The sequence below is a fragment of the Micropterus dolomieu genome, linkage group LG21 (genome assembly GCF_021292245.1).
Source record: "Micropterus dolomieu isolate WLL.071019.BEF.003 ecotype Adirondacks linkage group LG21, ASM2129224v1, whole genome shotgun sequence".
Classification (NCBI taxonomy): Eukaryota; Metazoa; Chordata; class Actinopteri; order Centrarchiformes; family Centrarchidae; genus Micropterus; species Micropterus dolomieu.
Window position 1 is genome coordinate 26,975,981 of NC_060170.1, and position 25,684 is coordinate 27,001,664.

Below are 25,684 nucleotides of genomic sequence, written 5' to 3' on the forward strand. Positions count from 1 at the left end.
CTGCTTCCCATATTTATGTGGTGGACCTCATTTTAACCCAGCCTAAATTACTTGTACACATTCTTAATATCTAAATCATGGTTGGACACAGAATGACAGTTTTATGAGATTTTGAGTCATGATGACAATGGATCCCATTTTCCACCTTAAAATGTGAAATATTATTTGGGCCTGAGCTTTCATTACTGTTTTCACAACACAGTCAGCCACAACCCAGTGAATATAAGTTGGTTTGCAGTCCGTTCTAAAAACTAAACCATGCTGTCCTAGTTAAGGTCAGTGTATTTTTAAGTTGTCAAAATCCTAAACAAATGTACAAGGAGTTATTTTAAAGTAATTGTTTCACTGCAGGGCAGGATTTGGAGGCAGATCAGCTGAGGTAAAGGGTCTATCCCTGGGGCAGCGTTCCTCTCTAGAGAGCCTGATGTATTCCGGCCCATGTTTACCACATTCCTGTGCTCTATCAGCAGGCCACAAGTCATATATAGTCTCTCTGAAGGATTAAAATGGTCTTAGGCGAGATTTACACTGCACCTAAAAATCATAATCTTTTTTGGCTTTGTGTGTGGCATAAATCTGATGTATTTAATTGTATAAACATTAACAGATTAATAAGTGCAGTATTTTGGTGTTTAAGCAGCAATGAAGTATAAATCTAGCCTTAATATCTTCATCATGTGCACATGTTAAGCTGCAAGGTGGGACTTTGCCTGCCAGGCTTTGTTCTTGGCAGTTCTATAAAAAAGAAAAAGACAAGAAAAAAGAAAGAAAGAAAGAAACAGAGGGCAGATGGTCAAGAAGGAGGGGGAGAGGTGTTACTAAGTGGTACCAGTCCAGGGTCAAAGATCATGTCATGCAGCTTTCTGGTACATTCATCTTACCCCCAATCAAAACCTGCCTAAGCCCACGTAGTGGGGGAATTAAGTTTCACTAGTTATTACGTAAAAAACACATGCTTTATGTAAGGAACAAAAGACAAAAGAAAGAATAGGAAACCTGTTGATGCCAAGTCATGAGGAAAATAAGCAGAAGAAAAGGGGGTTTTACTTATAGGGCCCATATATATAAATTATATTATAATCATATCTGATAACAAAAGTGATGTTCAGATTAACTGCAAAACACTACAGTGACATATTAACAATATAATAAGATTTAGCTGTATGGCAACAATTACTGCAAAAACAATTGGTTTAATGCAATAAGGAGGGTACGTTTATTAGTTGCTATGTAGAGTCAAGGGTGTCCAGTGTTGCTTCTTCTTGCTGTTACCTGGATGAGCATCCAAAAGAACTGACTGAGGTGGAAATAGTGAGAGAAGAGCGCCAGAGTGGCACAGCTGTCCTCTGAAAACATTCGGCCATGGAAAGCTGACACCAGGAAACACATCTGTAGAGAAAGAGTGAAAAAGACAACTTTAATATCACCATTACCATTGTGTGTAAATGAGCCTTTCATCCTATCGCCTAGGAAGCAGCAGCAGCAGCAGCAGCAGCAGGCTTTTATGGGAATCACTGCATGAACATAATTTGCTCTTTCTAGAGAGCATGGTGACAATGCGATACACACAGGTGCAGTACTCCTTGCAGTGTCAGCCGGTCATATTGCGCATGAGGCGATTTATTGCTTATTTCATAGTACATATACATTATATATATATATATATTCCTATACATATTCATTTTTAAAGGAGACAGAAGGATTCAGATAGCCCCCCTCCTTAAGCGGGGCATCCTATCCTGCAGACCTGTTACATCACCATGCAGCAAGCTATACAGGCAGGAGCAAAAATAAAAACATCAACAAAATTTAAACCACCAATATGTTCCTTTCATAAAAATAAGAACTTCCACTTGGGTGTAACACTTCTCTAAATAATGGAATAAAGGGCAATGCAGAATCACAGCAGAAAACAGTTTGTGGTTAGTGTGTGTGTGTGTGTGTGTGTGTGTGTGTGTGTGTGCGTGTGAGAGAGAGAGAGAGTTTTGTAGGTGGGAATGCATCAGGGCCAAAATTCAATTTGTAACATTGGAGGTGGAAAACCCATGAGGGCAGCAGAAAATCCTGCTGCTCTGCTGTCCATCAGAAAGCTTCATTAACCTCAAGCACTGACAGAGAATGGTGCCAATGCAGCCGGACGACTGTTACATAACCTGCAGCTTGTCGGCCTTCTGCCAGTGCCATGGACCAGAGACAGTGAATGGAAGAGAGCAGGAGACGATGGATGTGGTAACCTGGTGTCAAATGTTACTTACATTATATTCATGACACTGAGCATTCAGGGACATATAGTAGCAGACACAGCTTCAGGTTAGAAAAAAAATCTGCTTAACACTGAGTATATTTTGTTGTGATTATTAAATAGTGTCGTAACAGCTCTGTGTCTCTTTATCCTACACATACAGTAATCACATCTGTTACCTCAAGAGTCATTTAATATGACTTAAGAAAAGCCAAGCACATGATTCTGAAGACAGACGAGGTGAGTTCTTTATGTCTCCAAAACAAGCTAATGTATTCTGTTGGTACCACCTTGTTTTGGCTAATTTGCTTAGCAAGGCAGTCTCTATGGCCTGCTTCTCTACAGGCTTTCTCTTCAAGTGAATTTTCTGTCTTTTTTTCCCTCTGTCCTATTTTCTTACATTTTGCACACCCATAGGGAAAATCCTAAAAAAACACTCCTGGATTTTCCAGCTCTTACTAACCCTGCCTGCATCCTCCTGTTGAGTAAGGGGAAAAGTCATGGCCTTTTTAAAAAAGACATAAGAATCATGAGTCAGTTTCCCATCCATGCTCCAAGCCCTGCAGGGTGTGAGTGGGAGGGATGGAAGAGGAAGGAAACTCGTGCCTGAACTGCCTGGAATCGTGCCTGAGTGGAGAAGCTGTTCAGGTAGCTTATGGGAACAAAGATTATGCGGCGGGGTTGTGTGTTTTTGGCAGAGAGTTAGCTTCATCTGGCCAAAGGCACAGTATGACACACCATCCATCCTCTCAAAAGCAAAACAATGGGGAACTACCAAGCGAGAAATGCTAAATCAACTGCAGGACGCTAGACACATAATCATAAGCGAACATGCAGTACAGACACGCATGTTTGTTTAACACAAAAGGATTTAATTTTGTGAAATCAAGCGTGGGGCACAGTCAAGAGTGGGGCATGCACAAAGGGAGTGGCAGCGCCCTTTAGGTATTTTTGTGGCTGTGTGCACCAAGGGCACACATGGAAGTGGAGTGTGATATATTATCAGGGGGTGCGTTAGGGGCCTGTGGATCACTTTGGCTCATCTCATCCTTGTTAATGATTATTTGGGGTGATTTAAACGATATTTGGTTGGATCTACAGCAAATGCGACAATATCGTCAAAAATCAAACACTAGTAACACAAGTCTTAACATGCCACAGCTTTGAGCAACAAACCGGCACAAATTTAATGTAGCCTTTCGTGACAAACCCTAATAGCCACAGGGATAACCATTGAACCACTGAAACTACTGACCTGAGTTGAAACGATGACATAACAGGTTGTGAGAAATGACCTTATAGGGAAGGAGGGCAAAGGGCTGAAAAGAGTGCGTGCAAGCAGTGGTGTGAACAGACCGGTGGCTGCCCACAACATGTTTATGTGCCAATGTGTTTGTGTCCTCCATGGAGCTGAGCTAGGAACTACCTGGCTCAGGTCAAGGATTGAAACCAGGTAAACAGGTATGGTGAACCAGTCTGCGTGAGTCAACAGGTAACAAGGTGTGTACCATAAAGATTTGATTTCATTAGAGCTAGCATCTGCATTTTCAAAAGACCCTAAATTAAGTAATGACTGGTACACACGCAACACAAGCACACTGACAGGAACTTGATCTAACCTTTTATTGCTTTTGTGTCAACTACATAATACTCTATTGCTGCTCACTAGGGTCTGGCTAACATATCATACTTCATGCCATATGACTAAAATAACAGGTCAGGGCATTAAACTGTATAAAGATCTGAACCACTAAAGTACATACGGTGTTTCTACATGGCTTATTTTCTTTTATGTAACATTGAAGGGGAGGCTGTATAGACACATATACACTGTGCAGTGTAGGTCTGAGTGAACTTTTTCAACTGAGCCATTATGTTTTCTGTAAATAGACAAGTAAGACTGCTGTTGCCATTAACTGGGGCAATGTGTATTGAAGGGTAGCGTTATCTGCCTAGAAACACTGGCTGACACAGGAACCAATTTACATTGGAGGCTAAAAACAAGCCTCCAAATAAACACAGGAAACAGAACTTCGGATCCTTGGAGGAAGAAATAATGCCAGACATCCTGTAATCTGAGCCTGGCATAAACTAGAACATGTAATGAAACTACACCAGCGAAGACAATCTCTATTCTGAAACTAGCATGAGAAATAGGGTGTGACAGAGATAAGGGGCACTATAGGGAACTAATTACATTTAGGACAAACAAACTGAATTTCTAACACTAGGAATGCTAAATGGCACGAAACACACAGAGTAAAACAGAAGAGGGGGAAGTGGTATGGGGGCAAAAGGGAATCAATACGGTTTCATGACAGAGCAGACTGATCCTCAGGGCAATTGTCAGTGTTTTTATACATTATCAGTACTGACATGCAAACACCTAATTTACTCTGCTGGAACATTTAAGCAACTGCCTCTGTTATATATAGTATAGTTACCTGTGAGGATGGAGGGGCTATCTTGGACAAAAACCCAAACTATATCCATTTGTTCTTTGATTGCGTAATTCCTATACCTGTTACTTGAATCTCACTGAAGAGACGACACATAAAGAGATTGCTATAATTCAAGCAAGTGTTATATGGACCTTTGTGGAGGCTTCTTAGTTGAGATTAAGTAGGTATGGAGGTAACAGTTACACATGTTGCCATTGTCCAGTCAACTGTGAAAATAAAATTGGTATATTTTAGCACTGTAGTAATTATGACCTGCTACAGGTTAGAATGGTGGGTAGGTGACAGCTGTGGGTTTATTAGAGCCCTATCTACTGCTCTGTCCTTTGTCCTCAAGCCTACTTCTCCTTTGTGTAAATCACCAGGAGCTGACCTGATTAAACCCTCAGGCCTTATAGCCCTAAAAGCAGACTGTGAGGTGCAGCAGGACTCAAATTACAAGTCATGTCAGTGCATTGTTTGTTATGTGCGTGCTTTCGTGTCTGGAAAAACAGGAACCACCAGAGCCAACACACATTATGCCTGAATACAACTAAGTTATTGCCCTGTTGTGCAAAGATTACATATAAAGATGCTGTCTCACTCACATGTGATTTTGTCCACAACACCCAGGAAATTACCCGAGAGCAAATGAGGGAGAGAAAGTAAGACATTATATCATAAGGGAGATATTACTGTAGGAGACACGCCATGACAAGGTCTTTGAGAATACATATAAAAAGTTGAAAAACAAAGCAGCTTTTCTTCTGCAGAATGTTTTTGTGGCCTTGTCATCAGGCCCATGGCTTTAAGCCTGAATTACTGGTCCTTCTCCTAGGCTATGTGTCCAATCAGAGACATCCCCTATGTTTTGTGTCCCTGAAGCACCCAGGAGACTGGCAGTTCACGTTTTTTGTTGTTGTTTTTGTTCCAGATCTACTGTTCTTTAGACAAGATTCAACCTCCCTTTGATATGATAAACAGGTCTGAAAGAAATAAATAGCTTATTTTCCAACCATAGCTCAGCAGCAGTAAATGATAAATAAATAAAATCTCAAATCTCAAGAGAACAGAAACATGTAAGAAGCATTAGAAGCACCATACCGTAAAAACCTGAATAAAGCTGCCTGCACCAAATAAAGGGCACGACTGTTTGCTTATAAGGTATAATAAAGAAGATATATGCTGCAAAAGCAATCTGCACACAGGAAACTAATAAAATGTTGGTGCAGTTACTTTGTGCCGCTGCTGGTTGCAGCTCTCATCCTCCCAGTGTGTTTTGCTGCTAATCGATAGCCCTGTGTGCTCACTGGTAGCTAAATGTAACAGTGTGGCTAAAAATAGAATCTGCCTGATGCATTACATCATTGAGGGTATGGAGCCTTAGTTGTCTGCTAGACTATCCATCTAGACTCGTGTCCAAAACACAACTTCCACCTCTCCCCTCCTCCAGGCTCCTTTATCCCATCCTTCTCCTCTACCCCCAACTCCCTCTCCATCCTCTGTTCCACCCTGCAACACCCCCCCTCTATTTCCTCCTCCTCCTCTCTAACAGCTACCGGTCTGATCTAGCTGGTTCCAGCCTCAGCCTGCACCCTGGGTGTTTCCTCTTTTGCCTTTGTTCAGAAACAGATAAAGCGAAAGAAAGGTAGAAAGAGAAATATGAGATTATCAAGACACCCTAACTCCCTTCATCATTTTCTCGCTGAATCAATGCCTTCTTATCAAGCAACTTCATTCCTCATCACTATCAATCACGCCACTTCTTCTCATTCGCAGCTGACCAAGTAACACTAATCTGGCAACTTAAATATGTACAATTATGCCAGTTATTCAGTGCCAAAAAAAGTAATTTTTTCTTGCCTTACACTATTATTTATGTGCAAGCATCAGCAGTCTCCTCACGTGCTGCAGCCAAACAGTTCATGCATGTCCGCTGTTTACGTGCTGAAGCACACAGGACAGCCAACAGCAGGAAGCCAGTCACATAGGGATTGCTGATAGCTGGGTTAGTGGGCCAGCGTGTGTGGAGAAAGAGGAGAGATTTAACATTTGCTGACAAGACATGTAGGGTTATTAAAATAAAAGTGAAGACAAAAACAGACGAGCCCGGCGTGAGCTGCTGCATCGCAGTCGAGATGGAAAAATCTTACTGTTGCAAAGTGCCTTATATCATTTTGAGATAAACAGAGCCGCTACAACTATATTTTGAGCCTCAGTGGACACTTCAATAACATACTATGCAAGTGTTGTTAAGTGTTTTTGAACGTTAAGTGACTTAAGGTCAGGGTGTAGAAGTAAAGTTCTTAGTGTTTTGGGTTGAATCTCAGGCTGAAGCTTACTTGCTGAGCCAGCTGTTGGCAAATAAACACCCACACTTTAGTCTGTTTCGCATTCAAACAACCATAACACCTGCTTCTGTGAAGCAGGGAGGGACATATCAAGAGCCCCTACCACATATTCTGCGAATGATTGATTTATTCCCAGAATAAATCTGAGTTTTGATGTGATCCGGTGTGACACAGCTATATGGGACTGTCAGTAGCAGGCAGTTTAAACAAGCTCAAACATCAACATCAACAAGTTACAGTGTCAGTAGTGTCATTGTTAATGGAAGCTAATAATCAATAAAACATTTTGTACAATACCTAATGCCTTGTTCCACATGTATTTCTAATGTATTACATTAAAAAGAATTCCCAATTACTACATGTTTTACATATACACACTTATTGTAAAGCATCTTAAATTGGGATTGTTTTTCTTGTTTTCTGCGTGGTGTGAAGACTAAATATAACGGTAATATGGCTCATCATAATCAGTTTCTATTTAGTGAACGCACATGTAGATGAAAACTACTCCCAATGACATTTTTGCTGTTGTTGCATCTCCTCCCAATGCTCATGCTAAACTCATTCAGAGACCAATGCTCATACTCACTCCCCCATAGAGAAGATCTCAGCAGTACCACCCACATGAAGGGCATTTAGCTGCATTCCAGCCGGCCTCCTCTCTTTTCTCCCATTCACACTTCAGTCAGTGTCTGCTGCTGGAACCCTGCAGCTGCTTTCGGTCGCAACAGGGCTACTTTCAAGAAGCCTCTTGAATTTCCTTCCTCAACATCTGGTGTGAACAAGTCTGGAGACCAGACAGAGAACTCTTTGGGCTGCAAGGCACGAGACACACGCACACGGATTCAAGTGCATACACACACCTATGAAAACACAGCTGCTCAAGGTCAGCTCCCTAAACACACACACTCAATGGGTCTACTTTGCTCTGCCACAAACCTCTGTGTGTGCCTATGGGCTTTAGTGGCATGACATGGGTGTGCACCAACCCACAAATAGATTTCTACAGCCTACTTCCATGGTATGACCATTAAACACAGTTGCTTTATGATATTCTAGGTCAATAGATGAAATACCACACAGCAAAACATCATAAAAACATGACCACTGTTCAGTTATATTCACAAATGTGAAAGGAGTTTCTTTGTTTAATGGCTTCCAAAGCCTTTCACTCTCAATTAGATGCATAAAACCTTCCTCAATAGCACAGGCTATCTTTCCTTGTGGGCAGATACTAAACGGTATGTAACATGCACAAGTATGCTGATATAACAATGACAGTGCCATGTGAGTTACATCACAGACTTAAGCTACACACGTTTTCAAGAAATCACACGCTGAGCTTTTTATGGTGACCTGTTGCATCACTTCCAGACCGGTAGAAATTTCATGCTTCAACTGATCATCAGAAGAATGATGGCCAAGTCTAATCATATTGATCAGAAAGCCTACAGAAACCTACACAGACCCAGTAAAGCAGCCTCATCCACTGCTGTCCAACAGGCCATCGATCCAGCAGAGCTCCCTTCTGTGCAAACTGGCTGGTCGGCGGCAGCTCTCAGTGTCAGTCAGTGGGAGGCTGTAAAGCCAATCAATTTGTGAAGGGTCTGATCAAGTTAACTACTGTATGGTCCATTCATGCTGCTCCCGCACACAAACCCACTAGACATTGCTATTACCTCACTGTGTAATTTAGAATTAATCAGAGCCACAGCTGTACTATGATACGCTGTGTGTTGTCTCAGACACTTCAAATACCACATCAAACTTAGAGTAAATTAGCACAATGCTTGGAAGACTTTGGCTCAATCCTACAGTTGTAATTAAACTGAAAACTGCAATTTTGTATCAAACTACTTTGATTATTCTGCACTAGAGAACCTCTTGATTCCATATACTAAGAGAGAAATATGTTTACAGCTTTAACATTTCTACAGTTGAACTCATTCAAAGGAGGATTTTGGTCAAACCATTTCCTACTGGATATCAGTGCAGCAATATCTTAGTGTACAAAAAGTTCTACTCATAAAAAGGAGAGCTCAGTGGAGTCAGTGTTGATCATGCACTTCATTTAGATCTGCTGTTGAACTTGGCTCTGGCGGTGGAGCTACAGGGACCTCTACAGGTCAAAGTGATCAAGAGCTTGTCATGCTACATACTTCTGTATGAATGTTTAGTGTGTGTTTGTGTATAGGGTGGAATGGTTTCAATGAGTGGGTATGCGGTACATACGGCCATCTGTGTATGCTATGTATGTATGTTTTTGCATTTATTAATACGAGCATGAGCATGTATTTCATAACTATGGCATCATGGAGCTTTGTGTCAGTTATATGTGTGGGAGCATATTCACATGAATGAGCGTGGATATGTGTCTGTCTGTCTGTATGTATAAAACTGAGACTAAATTCAAGCAAATTAAAAAAACTGACAGAGTAAACTGATTACAGTTTGCTAAAAAGCCAGAAAATAAAATACCTTATTATAGTTATATTTAAATAACATTCACCATTTCCTTATATTTAAATAACATTCACCATTCATTCATTTCCTTCCTCCATTCAGCATTTCCTGATTATTTGAGGAAGTTACGCGGCTCTTATTTTCTATTTCAGGCCATTAAGCTGGCATCATAGAGTCTACTCATTCTCTCTCTCTCTCTTTCTCTAAGTAGTAGTTTGCAAGGCATGTAAAAATGGCTTTAAAGGCTTTTCAATAGATAATTACTTTACAATCTAAATATGAACTGTACAACATGGGTCAAAACGGACAGCATTAACATGAATATGTTGTTCTTGTTCAACCCAACCAAGAAAACAAGTGCAAACATCGAGCTAGAATGGCAACACCACTGACCTCATCAGCTTCAGGGTAAACCATGTTTTCACTTCTTTAAACCTCCAAGGTTCACTCCACTCTGCACACAGAGGTCTGCCAATACAAGCTGTCAAACTCCAAAAATAGAACAGGATACAGGGGACTTTGACAACTGTAGGCCCCTACTTCAGTGACTCAGTGACTGAGCCTGTCAGCCTGCTTGATAAAGTCCTTGATGGCAAACTGAATGACTCCACAGAATTAGGTAAAAGGTGCCTGCTGCAGCATGGGGGAGTTTAGTAAGAACAGCTCTACACAGACCAACAATAACTATTGTTACATTTTAAACAGATTTATTTGTGCCAGTGCATTTACTACAACTTGGCCTTAAATTCAAAGCTATGAATTTAAGTCATGAGCCTGTCATGACAAAATAAGATGACAGGGGTGCCAGCAACTGATAAATGATACAAACCCTTGATTTGTGAGTGAGTCCTTGAAAATTAATTTGATAAAAAAATCCATATTGCAGCTAAATATTCATGTTTATGTGAATCTGTGTTTATGGACTTAACACAGTGACTTGTTATAGTGTTTAAAGGTGTGTCTAACTGAGATATTCCATCACCTCAGAATTAACTGCCCAAGGCATTGACAGCTTGTAGGATTTTCTCATGGATGTGTGCTGCCTCATGTCTCACAGCTACCAGACAAGGCAGGAGCTCACTGTAGAGCCCTGATGAGGGAGAATGGCTACTGTGGCCTCCTGTTTACTGTGCTTTTTCTGGAAATAGAGGACAGTTCATAGAAGTGTTTCTAGGGTCACCAGCTGTTAGGACAACACACATTTGGCAAAAATGAGTGTGTAACTTCCAGAGTCCAGAAGGGCAGAGTTTGCCACTGCACAATGGATGGCTAGAAAACGAATACCATTAATCCAATTTATATTGCACTTGTAGATATTAGCAAATCCCAGGGGCAGACAAGTAACTATGGACACACAAACATAACTGCTTGTAACCTATGCAAAAGCACAGTAAATGCTTATAATGAATAATGCATATCCTATACCTCTAAATGGAATTATTTCCTTATTATCCAATATTTAACAAAGTGAGTTAATGGTTCAACATAATCGGTTTCATATTATTGGTCAATTGTTTCCCAAGAGAACTGGACTGACAAGGATGTCTCGCATTAGTAGAAATACTGTATACGTGAGAGCATGTTTCATCCTCACGATGTCACCCTGAAAAGACTAATGTCTGAACACCTTGCTAGATAAATATCTAGACTGATTCATGAAAAAAATGTTGCCTTTAAGGTATTTGTGCAACAGTACGCAGGTGAGGGCTACAGAGAAGGTTACAACATTTATGAAATTTGTTGATGTTTGCATGTACTGTATAATAGTCAATACAGTCTGTCAGGAAAGTGCTTGAGACCTGATGTCATAAATTACTTGAATATTGCTTAATATTACCATGAAAGAGAGGAAATAAAGTGTGTATGATCTGTGGTCCAGTTGTACGTGACAAACAGAAGGAAACTATAAAAAGACTATGACATTAGCTGAACTTTTAATTCCGTGGTGCAGATTTTATGGTTGGATAATGTACAACCAGTGTGTGAAGTTGATGTTATTGCAACATAAGGCAACATGATCAAGCAGTAGACTGTCTACAGATATGAGTGTAAATCTCAGTTAAGTATCCCTTTCAAGGCGCTTTACTTATCCAGCTGGCAAAAAAGCTGGTTGGATAAAGATGAAAAATAGACTACAGAACACATGCCACATGAAATATCTTTTTTAATTTTAGATCAGACCACCTTCAGAAGCTAGTGTAGTTTGCCATAAAACTAATCGACTGGTGGTAAATAAGCTGGTCTATTTGCAGTGAATGGTCTTCAAACCAAGCTCTCCAAGCACTAAGACTTGCATCTGATCAACAGTTAGTTGTGGTGACTGTAACAAAAACACTTGCTGCAATATACCAACAAAATGGAGGATAAGAAATACTTCTAACTGTCTTTGATGGAATCAATGCAGGTTTCTACACATTAATAAACCTGGTTTGCAAATGTTTTAAATGTCACACATTTGATAGGCCTCAAAGATAGACGCAATATGTTCTTGTGAGAAAAACTGAATGTAAACACAACTGTGTTTACAGGAAAACTCCACAGGGTACTTTTAAGGACTAGCTGTCATTCCATTGGTGATGTTATTAAACTGAGGAAAATGGTCCTGGCAGACATCCCAAATGTTTGGTGAGTCTCTGAGAGTAAGTGGAGCGTCTGTAACAAGTTTAGGGAGAAGCTACATGAGAAAATATTGTCATTGGTCAAACTGATGAATCATACAGGATGTGACTAGCCATTTTGCAGAGACGGAGTGAGAAAGAGAGGGAGAGACAGACTGAGATAGTCTTTTTGCAGCTTGTAATGTCACAGCTCTCATCTTAGCCCAGCTGCAGCCAGGATGATAAAGGGGACAGAAAATAGAAACAATGACATTACTTGTCATTTTGTGAAATAAAGGTTGGGTGAGACGAGAAGGAAGAAGCCAGAGGAGCAGAAAGACAGTAAGTAAAGCACAAAAATGAAGACATGAAAGAAAATTTGGAAACAAAAAATACGCTATTAGTTTGTATAGTGTAGCCTCATGTTCTAGCATTAGCCAAAAGAGACAAGGTCACGATGAACAGTGAGTGCTGCATGGACGAAAGATGCTGCTGACTTGAACAGAGACGGATAATATTGAGAGGAGTCAGGGCAACACTAGGCAAGAGGCGTCGGACAAGCCAGGAGAGTGTAATGTGAGTCTCCCAATAGGCCGTCTTCACCTCTCCACTGTCCTGTGTACACACACACACACACACACACACACACACACACACACACACACACACACACACACACACACACAGGCCCTGAATGCTGATACTTTATACCCTTACATCACTTGCCTGCCATTAGTTCAGACTGACAGAGAGTGAAGAGCTTAGAATTACATTCAAATATTATCAAGGACTTGCCATATACCTTATCTGGCTGTTTATTGTCACTGTAAAGAACATTTTTGTTAACGCATTTTAGGGACGTTTTATTTGAAGTTTCTGAGAAAAACATATTAGAAGAATCTGAGAGCGGACGGGAGAATGAATTCGTAATTGCTTTCTCATTCTGTTTCTAAACACTTGTGGGGATAAGCATAGAATACGATAAGCTATTCTCTGACGTAAACCAGAGAAGTAGACACACACAAAAACTCTCTCTGTTTATTGATTTAATGATTGATTGGTCTTGATGGGAACAGATAAAGTTCCTCAGGAAAAACAGAGTCACTCACTCAATATACAAAGACTTGTGTTGATCTTCCGTTCTGCCGTCAAGGACGCGGTAAGGGCTTGGATTACGCAATTCATACATCCCTTTTACTGGAGGGCTGAGAAACTGCATGCACGCTCGTCTAAAACCTAAATCCCCTCCCGACCCACCCACGTACACATACATACTGACGTCAAACAGGAACTTTTAGGAATTCCGGCAGCAATCAGACAGCTCCTTTATTCTGCTCAGAGACTGGAAGTGAGGGAGGTGAGTGGTGTATGGGGGAGATAGAAGTGAGTGTTTATGTGCGTGTGTGTGTTTGTGGATTGAGGCGGGAGGCTCTAGAATGCTGGATCCAGTCCCAGAGCGAACAGGAAATCCTTCATAAGAATCACCTAAACACCTCCCAGATACTGAAATAAAGCACTGGGACCAATGGGGTAAACACTTCACTGAGTGTGTGGGAATGGCTGCCTGGGATGTGGATAAATTACAATGGATGATAAATTTAATTGTGTTTTGTTTGCAATAGAGTGGGAGATTAGATTTTCCTTTTTCACACCAGAACCTGGATACGTGTTCAAGCACACATATCGCCAAAATTTCATTCTGTATTTGACCAGGCTGAAATATTATATGATTTACTATATGAAATAGAGGAAGAATTCTGTCAATCTTTCATTATAATCATATCTTATAATCATAACACTGTTGACACTTCTTCACCTTTCACTGAAAAGTATCTCATGTAATTTTCTGTTTGAAATTTTACCGTTCTCTGTTGGGAATCTCTTTGGCCAAGGCAAATACCCTTTCCCTTTTCTGAAACTAGCCTAAGGAGCTGAACGATGAGAAACGGTGAGAGAAAGGGTTGTAAATAAAAAGAGAAATGAAACCATAATTTTTGTGACCTTGCTGTCTCTATTGTCATTGATTTATGTTTTGGTAAAAGGCTTATGATGTCAGTGATCTGTTCCCTGGAGACCATATGAATACTGATCTAAGAGTTTACAATGTGGTTTTACTTCACTTAGGACCACATAGAACTCTAGTCCAAATTAAATTCTCAGATTCAGTTTTTGTTCCGTTCACAATAAACTTTACTTTCTAAGTTAGATAGCAAGATAACTCAAAACATTTGGGGAGTAAAGCACGGTGCAATGCCTTTGATTTTGATAAACTTAAAATGTTCGAGAAACACAAGATAAATGTCACATGTGGTAAAAAGAAAATCTGTATTGGGAGGGTAACAATCAGATCACAATCACACAGATCCTCTTTGAAAGAATATACAATTTTCAGGTTTAAAAATATTTCTTCCATGACATAACTTGCATGTACATTTGAATTTACATACATAGACTGTACATACTCACCATACCAGACCTCTGATTGCCCAAGATAACTGGGCTTTATTGCTGCTCGTGTGATGAGCCCTGCAAATCCCATGCACATTAATGCACATGCACACATACAACCAGGTGAGGTTCACTTGCTTAGTACATATGCACTGGGTAAATTTCCACTCTACACAGACAATCTTCGGTTGTCTTGCTGAGGGTAAGACAAACTGCTGGCCAGAGTCAGAGACTGCCCTGCACAACCTCTGATGTAACAAAGACATGTGCACACACCTACACATACATACACACACAAAACCACAGTCATTTACAGTGAGAGAACTCTCCTTTGAGATGGTGGATGAGACAAATCATTATTACCACTCAGTAGGAGGTTTGATGTCTATATCATTGTCGGTGGCCACTCTTTATTGCCCTGCAGGTGTCCGGATACCAGCCCACCAAAACCCCTTTGAAACCTCATCTCTCATAAGGCTCTCCACAGCAACAGCCTTGCCCTGGTCCTTTTCACTTCGACTCGTCTTCTCAGACGCCCCACCAATGCTTATAAAAGTTAACTTCTGAACCTTTAACTGAGCTGTAAAAAGTCACACGTCAGTCACAATGACATCAATAGTTAGGGAAACGGTTGTGATGGAACTACAGCGATGATGAGATGGAACATTTCCCTCTCACTAGTGTGGCCTTTTTTCAGTGGTTCCTTGAAAATAGAGCTAATGTTAATGTAATGTCTCTGAATTTTTTAGGGGATGGAACTAAGTGCATTTTATTTTTAACTGATGATGAAAAGGATGGTATTCAGAATACTAAGACAGTCAGACAATTAAAGTACTACATAATATATAGTACTCCACCTCCATCTCTTCCACCTGCTCTCAATTCAGACTCTCACAGAGGGATGGTGGTATTTTTCTTGTTCTCTCTCGTTGACTGTAGCTTTTGCAGTGAGAAATAAATCAAACCGGGAGCTTTAATTTTCTCCCCACAGAGGGCAGCGCCAGTGACTAATCAGAGCCAAGCCACCACAGATGGAGGGCCCTTTCTGTCTGAGGAGGTTGGTGCTGGACCTGACAGTTCAAATCAATGGTGAGGCACGAGCAAGGCTGAAACCCACAAGTTCAGGAGACATGTCTGTCACTAATTACCATTTCTATCAAAGATCTTTGGCCTTCTGAAATGCAAAACTACTCGCCTTCTATTGACTTCCTTTGACTGTAAATATAAAACAGAGATTCATTCCAAATTGACCATTTAGTGCTGTACAAGAGGTAAAGCCTCCGTTTAACAGTGATGTGGATTAAGATAAATCTTTACAGATATAGACTTCAACAGACCCTAATGGTGATTTGGTTTTGTAGTTAGACATAATGATCCTGATCTCTACATGGATGTTTTTAACAAGTGCTGTTTACATGAAATGCAGTTAAAATGAATATTCTATGTCCCAAGCCCAAGGACAATTTTTACTTTATTTGTTTTCATTATTTAATAATAGGATCTTGTAGTAAAACATGTAGGCAAAACAGCAGCAGCTTTTCCACAAAGACGCTATACTTATCTTAAAGCCTCTAAACCCATTGTAGAAGCTTAGCTTCAATTAAACAGAATGCAGACTGACCAGTGTATGAGTTTTGGTGTGACGGCATTACTTATAAACAAAGTGGAAATATGAAAAGCCCTTTATACAAATGCTCACCCACGACTTTCTGTTCGCTAAATGTTACTGGACCATCTTCATGTAGTTTCTAAAATAAAGCTCTCATCTATTAAAACATTGGATGTGGGATAAAATTTAGTTTGTGATTTCCAGGAGGACCAAACACAATTCACCACATGTTTTAGAATTACGTCCACATCCCCTCATGAATGCGTGGTTTAACAATGAAACAATGTCAGTTTCCTTGATTGGCCTACTTATCTGTTTGTCAATAGGAATACAGAATGGACAAGCAAAAATATCACCCCCATGCATTTACATAAAAAGAAAGTTATGCTTATTCTGTTTCTAGCTAGCCATCTCAGATCTAAGATAAAGTGCATAGTTAAGTTGAGACAATGATGTCAGTTGGTCTTTTTTAGTTCAGCACATCCTAAACTGTGAGCCCACCATTACCTCCAAAATATTCCCAGCATTTCCAGAAGACCAGAGGGCTCTTATCTTAATACCAGGGTACACATTCAGTTAGGCCTTCACTTTGACAGTCTGGAATTCAACCACGCCACAGAAACACACCCATATATTTTATAAACTATAGCACAATCTGAGACACAGGTGCATCCAAGGGAGAAGGCCATAACATGGTATACAGTACCAACAAGGAAACAGAACAGGATGGAATTTTCCATCCAAAACCCTTTTAGGTTCAGGGGCTCTGCCTGGGCCATAAACAGGTCGAGCCCAAGGTGGTTAGCCCCCAACGACTGCTTTAGTAGGGGCTCGTGTTTGTCAACCAAAGAGAGGGGGGGACCAGTGGAAAATTACCAGTCCCGCACTCGCTCACGCACACACACATGCACACATAAACACATGCATGGTCGGGACCAGCTGAGAGACTAACCTGCAGCCATGTATCTATCTCGCTCATTGCTTATGTGACAGCTTGCGTTTTTAATGGCTGAGAGTGCGGGGGGCATGGTTGTGTTGTCAGGACGCGCCGGCCCGCAAACTACGCAACCAATGACATTCGATGATGTGTGTTCACATCTATGCACATTTCCAAGAAAATACCTGTGACATGTCTAGTGGCTAGAAAGAAGGCTTGGTAGCATACGGTATATGTGTGTGTGTGTGTGTGAATGTGTGTGTGTGTGTGTGTGAATGTGTGTGCACTCTCAGTAGATGTTTAAAATATTTAAATATAAAGGAGCAAATGTATGAGTGTTTTAAAAAACATTTTGTCAATATTTGTACATCATGAAAGTGAAGATGTTTGTTGCACTACACACATTACAGCTGTGTTAATGTGTGTGAACTACTGATCCATATAGCACAGAGAGATGAATGCCTCTATAATAATTTCCAAAGGTTCCCAATCCATCTACATTTAAGGCCATGTGGATAATCTATAGATATGAACAGATGGAAATGCCAAAGAAACTACTGAAGATGGTGTGGGAGTATGAAGAATTCATAGGCTGCTCATTGTGTGTTAGTGCTCATTGTGACCTTTATGGTAAAGCAGTGTAATACTACACAGGATCTGAGCAAAGCTGTATTACCTGGGTTCCAAGGCAGCTCATCATCATGTGAGTGAGCAGTTTGGCAGCAAACATAGGGAAACGGGAGCACAGCACGTGGGACATAATGGCCAATGCAAAGCCTGAGGAGGTGGAAGTGGAAGACACGGAACCAATATTAATGATACATTAAAAATGATTTATATATAACAGAGGCTATTTATAACAATGTGGGAGGAATATGGAGGATCAAACTCTGAGAAAGGAACACACCAGAGAGAAAGCTGAAGAGAAAAGCAAGTAGGCGCTGGGCAAACACAAATAAACACAGGAAAACAAGTGGCATATGAAGAAGAGAAGACACAGAGCGTGTTTTGTACCTGAGATGCAGATAAATCCCGAGACATAGAAGGCCTCGTTGTAGGATGCAAGAGTGGCAAACTCTGCGTAGGCCGTGTAGATTGACAAGTGGGAACAGGCACATTCCACATAGTTCCCACTCTCTTTCACAACCCTGCAGTATCGACCATCTGCTGACCAGCTAGAGGAGAGAGGAGAGGATGCAGGAAAAGGCAAGGAAAGAAAAGTGGCAGACAAGTGAAGACAGCTGTTACAACATAGTATAACAAAATACAGGTGAGGCAGATAACAAGAAAAGGCAATTAGCCTGATGTGTACGTTCAATTTGCTCTCTGGCGTTTTGGCGTCTTTGAGCATTATCTGTTGTCACCTTTTCCTTTCATCAAAGATACTGTACGTGACAAACCAGAACATTATAATCATGTTTGATCTGGATTCGGTTGCACAACTAACAGACAGGAAGGGAGGGAGAGTCACATTGCACCGTTGACCTTTGTCAATTATTTTGTTTCTCTCCACCTTTTGCTCTCACTCCATTTCAGTTCTCTAATGCATTTTGTTTCCTGGGACAAATTGTCCAAGTAGGTGTTTCGGCCAAACCAAGCCCAGCAACTCCTAACTTGTAATAGCGTGTTCCAGCCAAGTCCCATTCCATGTCCCAGGAATGTCCTCAAACTGACTCAGAGTGGGAGGACTGAGAGTGCAGTGGACTGAATGTGCAGATATTAAACAGAAAGAAGTGATTGCCACAGAGAGCCTGACAGGCTGGACAGTCACTCACCCAATAAGTGTGAGGATGACAGACACAGGTGAGAGGCAATAAACCACCTAGTTGAGATAACTAGCCACTGATACTAACAGGTAACAGTGAAGCTTTCATGGTCATATTATCATGAATAGAATAGCTGAGCATGTATCGGAATAGGTGTGGATTACCTTGCAGTGGTCTGGTTCCAGAGAAGGCACAGAGATCGGCCTGGTTTAACTTGGTGACCAGGTGAGTGGATACGATACACCACCTCATTGCCATCTTCTAGGGGTCGTGACCCTCTGTTCTGGAGGCTGGCTGAGAATACCTAGATATAAGCAGAAAGAGAGAAGAGAGGTTAGTTGTGGAATGAACTAAAAAATGAATGGTTAGGTTACATACTAGAATAATACTGCCACCTGCTGTTTAATCAAACACATTAAACACAAAATTCGTCTTAGTGATTCCCTACCTTCCCATTGAGAGCAGTGGTTGTACCATTGGTCAGAAACCAGTGTTCAGTTCTAAACTCAGTCAGTTGAATCTGGCTGAGGTTGCTACAGTCAGCAGTCGAAACAGCTGGTACTGCCAGCAGCGTATCTGGCAGCTGGAAGAAGTCTGCGTTACGCCCCCTGAATTTGTGTCCATTGATCTGTGTGGGGTACCACTGGAAGGCAGAGATGGTCATATACGGACATGTTTCCAGGATGGTATCCCTTCTGGAGAAATCACACAAAGAAGAACATTTGTAACACCAAGCATGAAAACCTTGCTATTAAAAGGAAAATCCTTAATGTTTTGATGCAACATGTATGGTCGGGTTGTGTTTATCTGTAAATTCTCAGAACATATTCAACATCATAAAACTTTAAAGCGGCATATCTCCCTCCCACTCTTCACTGTTTTGAGGGGGGACACTCACATCTCACATTGACTGTGCGCGAGGAGGGAGAATGCAAATCGCTCTGCCACCTCGGCAAGGTGGCTGAGGCCTCGAGTGTCGACTCTGCTGGGATTGGCCAAGGCACACAGCAGGTCATAGGTCAAATTGCGGCTACTTTGTTGTGAAATGGTCCTCTCTGCCTCTGCAAGCACCTGTCTCAGAGGAAATAGAGATAAACAGAGAGAGAGAGACGGATGGAGAACAGTTCTTTCTGTATTTACAGTTCTTTCTGTATTTGCAGTCTAGCAGCAATGCATTGATTAACAGTTTGCTCTACTATTGTTTGCAAGTTTATCCCACTGATATAATGTATTCCTGATTTGTCACTTTCTTTGGTTTAGGCCTCAGTGTTATGCAGCTTTCATAGTGAATTAATGCCTTCCCTTCTCCTGCTCTTGTGCTCCCACGTTTCCTCATGCTGTGTACCTCATTTCTGCTGTCTCTGCTCTCTCTTCTGCCCCCAGCGCACTCTTTCATATTAAATTACAGCAGTGCCTCCGCTTGTCTGGAGACTGAGCAAGCGCAACATCTAGACTCTAAAATCAAATAGAGTGACAACTGAGACCTTTTCAGATGTCAAACTGGTCCTCGGATCTGTCAGAGTGGTGAAGTTGCAGTGATATATGGCCTTAAGGGAAGGTCTGTCACACTCTGACACTGAGCTAAGCTTCAAGTAGTCATTATTACATTTAAAAATAAATCAATTTGCACAATGGGCTGGCATTTTTTTCGACCAAATATGATACGGACAATATATGATGACCATTTGGATAAAAAGACTTACTAATTATTAGCAAGTTTACTTGAAAAACTTTCATGCTTTAACAAACTCTCCAATATTCAAAAATCCTACATGAAATCTAGTTTTATAACTGATATTGGTAAGGAGCAGAAAGAACAGTTAAGTACTACATCACATTACAGTACTTTACTGTTTTATCTCTTCCTGCAGTTACAATTAAAATGCATACAATTGGCATTTTAATAAGGTTTTAGTTTACAGGTAATGCTTTTGTCCACACACCCTCTTACCTTCCCCAGAGCTTCGTGTACGGCGGCCATCTGCTCACGAGTTACAGGTGTAGTGACCTTATCGATCAATCCTTGTAGCACCTGGTTCAATATAGTTGGGTCAAGAGGCTGATGTAATTGGTCCAGTAAGACCCACACAGATTCACTTGCTGCATTTGACACCAGAGTCACATTAGCCAGCCCAAATTGAGGGTGCACTCTGGTTCCCCCTGTAGCATTGTAGAGCTCCACCTGAAAGCGCTTTGGTGTGGGCAATGATGAGGCAAGGTCAGGTGTGAGGTAAATTTCCAGTGATGTGTTAGGGTGGCCCACATCGAAGGTTAGCCTACCCTCCTGTTTAGGAAAGTCCATTCCTTCTTTAGCAGGCCGGATTATAGAGGGACCAACCACCTCGTCCCTGAGGAGTTCCTATAGGAAAAATAAATGTACACGATCAAAAGATACTGTAATATACCCACAAAATGTAACAACATTGACAAATATGGGCGACCAGAAAAAAGTGAACAAAAAGAACTGTACATCAGACTAGTCTATACTAATAAAGGCACAATTCTCATTCGGTAAACAGTGTCCACATGGTCTGCATTCCAATAACAGCATATGTAGATAGATGAGTGAAGCTGACCATGTTGTGAAAGCGTAATTTAAACCAAATGAGGACTGGGCTTTTATTATGCATCAAACCTTCTGTTTCGCAACATGCTTTAGTTCTGAGAGATGAAAGCAGATGACCTTGCCATGTGTCTCAGTGAGGTTTTTGATTTTTGCTGAGTGCACTTGACGCTCTCTGACTTTGATCTCTAATATCAAAAAGTGTGAGTGCCAGTGAATACTTTATGCCTGTGAACTGCACGTAGCCAAGATATTTCTAATCCTAATGCCTCAGACAAAAGGAGGTTGGTAATGAGATTAAAGGACGAGGAAACATTGGTCATCATCAATAAACCATGGCCATTATTAATATATCTACATAAATAGTAGAACTGGTTGAAGGGCAGACTGGGACCACCATCACAAGAAAAGAAAAATAACTACTAAAAGCAATTATTTTATGGCTCACCATTTAAAAAAACTAGTCTAACTTATATCATGCAAAGTTGGTAATTAATAAGTAAATATGAAAAGCTCCTCACCATGCTACTATTTTTGCAAAATTGTTTTATAATGAAAAAAAACGCAAGAAATGTGCAGGCGTGACAACATTGGTGCTCAGCTGTAGCACGCAGAGCATGACATAATCATGTTTTTCTAACTGGCTTAAATAATGACAGTTTTACAAAAGAGACATATCAGATGAGTATACCATTAGATTTGTGTCTGCTGAAACTCATGGAAAATCAGGTCAACAAACCCAGGTCAGACACAGAAAGATAAACATCATTCAGATATTCCACTTTTAGTGATTAGGGAAAAACCCTATTTCAGCTAGTAAGTCAATGGAATTTTATTGGCCAAGACTGAAAATGAGATTTCCTACTACTAAGAATAACACTTCCAAGGCAAAGCAGAATGAACAAAAAGTAATCCCGATAAATAAGCAAACAAATAGCAGTGTTAAACATGAATTGAACCAATTAAAAATTTTATTTCAAGCATTTGCACAGTGCGTGTTTGTGTGCATTTGTGCATATGTGTGTCCACTTGTATTCATATGTATGCATGTGCGCCATTTATTATGTATGCTTGTGCTTCATTACTTATCTGTTTGTCACCCACCAGTGTGCGATATTGTACGGACATGACTGAAACTGTGCTTCCTTGTCTGTAGACCTGGAGACTGAGCCTTGTGGTCAGAGGGGTGGCGATGGGCAGTCTATGGCCAACAGCGAAGTACACGACGCCTTGTGGATCGTCGCTCTCTGCCAAGGTGATGTTGGCAAAACGGGTGGTCTCATTAATGGTAGCCCCGGCACCCACCTGATAAATCTCCACCAAGAACCATGCCTGGTCCTCTGGTTCCTACGGTAAAACAGATGAGTGACTTATTAGGAATGCACCTATAAAGAAAATCATTATTCTACTAAATTTGTAATCTATCTTTATACTGTAGAATTTGAAAGATTTCAAGGTCAGCAAGATACCAACATGCCGTAGCACTGCTTTCACCAGTTTTTTCATCTCCGCCTCTCTCTCACCTCATCATCCTGGACCTCCACAGTAAGAGCACAGATTATCTCTCCTCTCCTACAAAGTGCAGTTCCTGAGGTCCGCACCAGCTGTCTGGTTAGGTCGACTCCATTGTTAACAAGAGTTAGACTTGCCTTGCTGAAGGTAACTCTCCAGAAGACCTGCAAATCTTCAAATGCTCTAAACAGAGGATGAAAGAGCAGACTAAATAACTACAAACAATAAAACATCTAGGTGGCAGTCAAATATGGAACTATTTCTAGGGCACAGTCTGTCATTAAGTTTATTTGTTAGGATCAGTTTTTAAAATCAAGTGTTGTTTTATTACCTGTTTTCCTGTCTCTGCAGATAGAGGGACGCAGTTCTGTTCTCTGAGTCCTCGTCCAGAACTTGGCCCATCAGAGAATTAAGACTAAACCCTACAATCCCGTTATGGAAGTCGCTCCCTGGTATGGCCAGAGGGAAGGATAAACCAGAAACAGAGAGTGCAAATTAATTTCCTCACAACCTCATAATCCTATGATGATTTATTTTGCAACCAATCATACATGCAGACTAATCAAATAATCTGCCCATTACAGTGATTATGTGAGAAGTGAGGCCAAAAATAGCAGCTGGAGACTAATATAACAGTGACCTAATGCGAATCAAGTGAAACTGGCCAAGAACACTGGATCACTCATTGAGATAGCGTAGCAATAAAAAAAATAAATAAAATAATAATAAAAAAAAAAAAAAATATATATATATATATATATATATATATGGAACACACTGTGCTCAAAACAGTAATAACTCCTACTTAAAAAAATCTTCAATCTATAGTTTACTCAAACAAAGATCATTTGTTCATTATTTTACCAAGGATAGTGATCTTGGCAAATGCTCCAAAGCCCTGGTATGGACTGTCTGTGATTTGCGCTCCTCCCTCTGGATCACTGAGGTAAACAAAGAAAACTTCCTGTCCTTCGGGCTCTGAGTCATCCAGGATGAAGAGGATAACCTCTGTCTCATTCTGACCAGCCTCAAGGGACACTATAGTGGACATCAGGCGAAAGTCCTGTTCCTCCTTTGCAAGGGTCCCGACAGGTTCCAGAATAAAGGGAAAAGCTGCTGTACTTCCATCTGGATAAAAGTGCACAGCAACACAACTTAAAGCATAAACATCACAGTAAATAACAATATCATATATTGCAACAGAGCAATAAAGCAGTGGAACAAAACAGACACACACCACTATATGCTTGGACTCGAACCCTCACAGCCCCAGCCACACTGTTGGACCTGCGCACCCTCAGGACCACCTTTCGCTCCTGCTGGGTCTCCTCATCCCTGTCCTCTGGTATCTGGACCAGTCCAGGTCCAATACTCAGCACTCCTCCAGTCACATCACTAGCCAAGATGGTGACGGTGGCCAAACTGTGCTGAGGGTTGATGCGAGGAGAGGTATCTGCCCAAGCTAAGTGTGGAGTAAGGACTTGAACATCTGTGAGGTTGACGTGAAAGTACTCATCAGCCTCCGAAAGGGAGTCATCAAGTATTGAAAGGCGGAAGGAAGCGTTGGTTTGGCGGGGGGAGTCAAAGACCAAACGGCCGTCTGGCACCGCAATGAAATCCTCTCCTGCTGCTGCGCTGCCTGCTACTGTTTTATAGGACAGATGAGTGCTGTTGCTACGAGAACCGTAGAGTCTCTGAACATACAGTGTTATGGTCTGGATGTCCTCTGCAATGACCAGCTGGCGGGAATTTGGGGCAAACTGGTAGATTCCCAGTGGCTCCACTTCTGCCACAGTATATCCTGACCTGTGAGAGACAGACATCAGAGTGAGGCTACATTTGACACAAAAATTGTCAATTGTAATCACGATTCAGGAAATCATTGAATATATACAGCTCTATCACAACTGTGAACCACTGTGAAACCATTACCGGAGTTTGATAGTGCTGGCTGCAGAAGTGATGGAGGTGGCAGCAGTGATGTGTAAAGCATAGGCAGCCATCTCAGATGCATCAGCAACAGCTGTCAGAGATATGCTTTTAGTCCTCTCTCCATGGGCCAGGGTCAAAGAGCCTGAATATGAAGAAAGGAGCACATTACCAACAGTTAAGAATGCAGGCTGTCAGTAGTCCATGTTGGTGTTTGGTATCAGCCTGAACACCAGATTGCAAGTGCTTGGTCCCCAGAAAGAACTAATCATATTCATTGAGAATAGTTCATCCTATCAGAGATGAAAGCTCAGATTGCTTCACTGCCGTCCAGGTATAACTAATGGTTAACATGGTTAACCAAACAGAAGGGCATACACTACTATACATTTTAAATAGGGACACATTACGAATTAAATTATTCATTGTTCAAATGTTACTTAACTTTAAATCATTTGAAAGGAATAATGCAAGTCGTTTGAGGTAACATGTGAGTCTGCACTGCTATCAGTCAGAGATCATTCCCTCTCTGAGTCTTTTACCTGAGCTTGGGGTGATAGCTCCCAGTCTGAGGCCAGGCGGAGCCTGTCCTGAAGGATACCCAGTATTCCACTGCACCCTGATGTCCCCAAACAGCCCCGTTCGTGTGACTTTTGCTTCACATTTTCCTGTTTCTATACTTGAAACCTGCAGAGACAGGGAGGCAAAGCCAACCTGCACAACATATATAAGAGAAGACAGTTAATAATGCTGTCCTCTTGGTGCAACCTTAACCATTAAACCAGTAAAAAAAAATAGTTTCTTATAAATGTAATTATGTAGTACTTTA

The 25,684-nt window shown here is 41.1% G+C and overlaps 1 protein-coding gene across 1 annotated transcript in view; it reads right to left on the reverse strand.

The window, feature by feature from the left end:
• Positions 1-25,684, reverse strand: part of adgrv1 (adhesion G protein-coupled receptor V1) — a 109,229-nt gene that overhangs the window by 28,810 nt on the left and 54,735 nt on the right. The window contains exons 76-89 of the mRNA XM_046034481.1: positions 25,398-25,569; positions 24,859-25,000; positions 24,164-24,732; positions 23,791-24,054; positions 23,258-23,375; positions 22,938-23,109; positions 22,519-22,761; positions 20,803-21,210; positions 19,750-19,922; positions 19,300-19,546; positions 19,016-19,155; positions 18,100-18,260; positions 17,762-17,862; positions 1,273-1,389 (exon numbers count right to left, since the gene is read on the reverse strand). Of these exons, the coding sequence (XP_045890437.1) occupies positions 1,273-1,389; positions 17,762-17,862; positions 18,100-18,260; positions 19,016-19,155; positions 19,300-19,546; positions 19,750-19,922; positions 20,803-21,210; positions 22,519-22,761; positions 22,938-23,109; positions 23,258-23,375; positions 23,791-24,054; positions 24,164-24,732; positions 24,859-25,000; positions 25,398-25,569 (3,027 nt within the window). The remainder of the gene's footprint in view (positions 1-1,272; positions 1,390-17,761; positions 17,863-18,099; positions 18,261-19,015; positions 19,156-19,299; positions 19,547-19,749; positions 19,923-20,802; positions 21,211-22,518; positions 22,762-22,937; positions 23,110-23,257; positions 23,376-23,790; positions 24,055-24,163; positions 24,733-24,858; positions 25,001-25,397; positions 25,570-25,684) is intronic.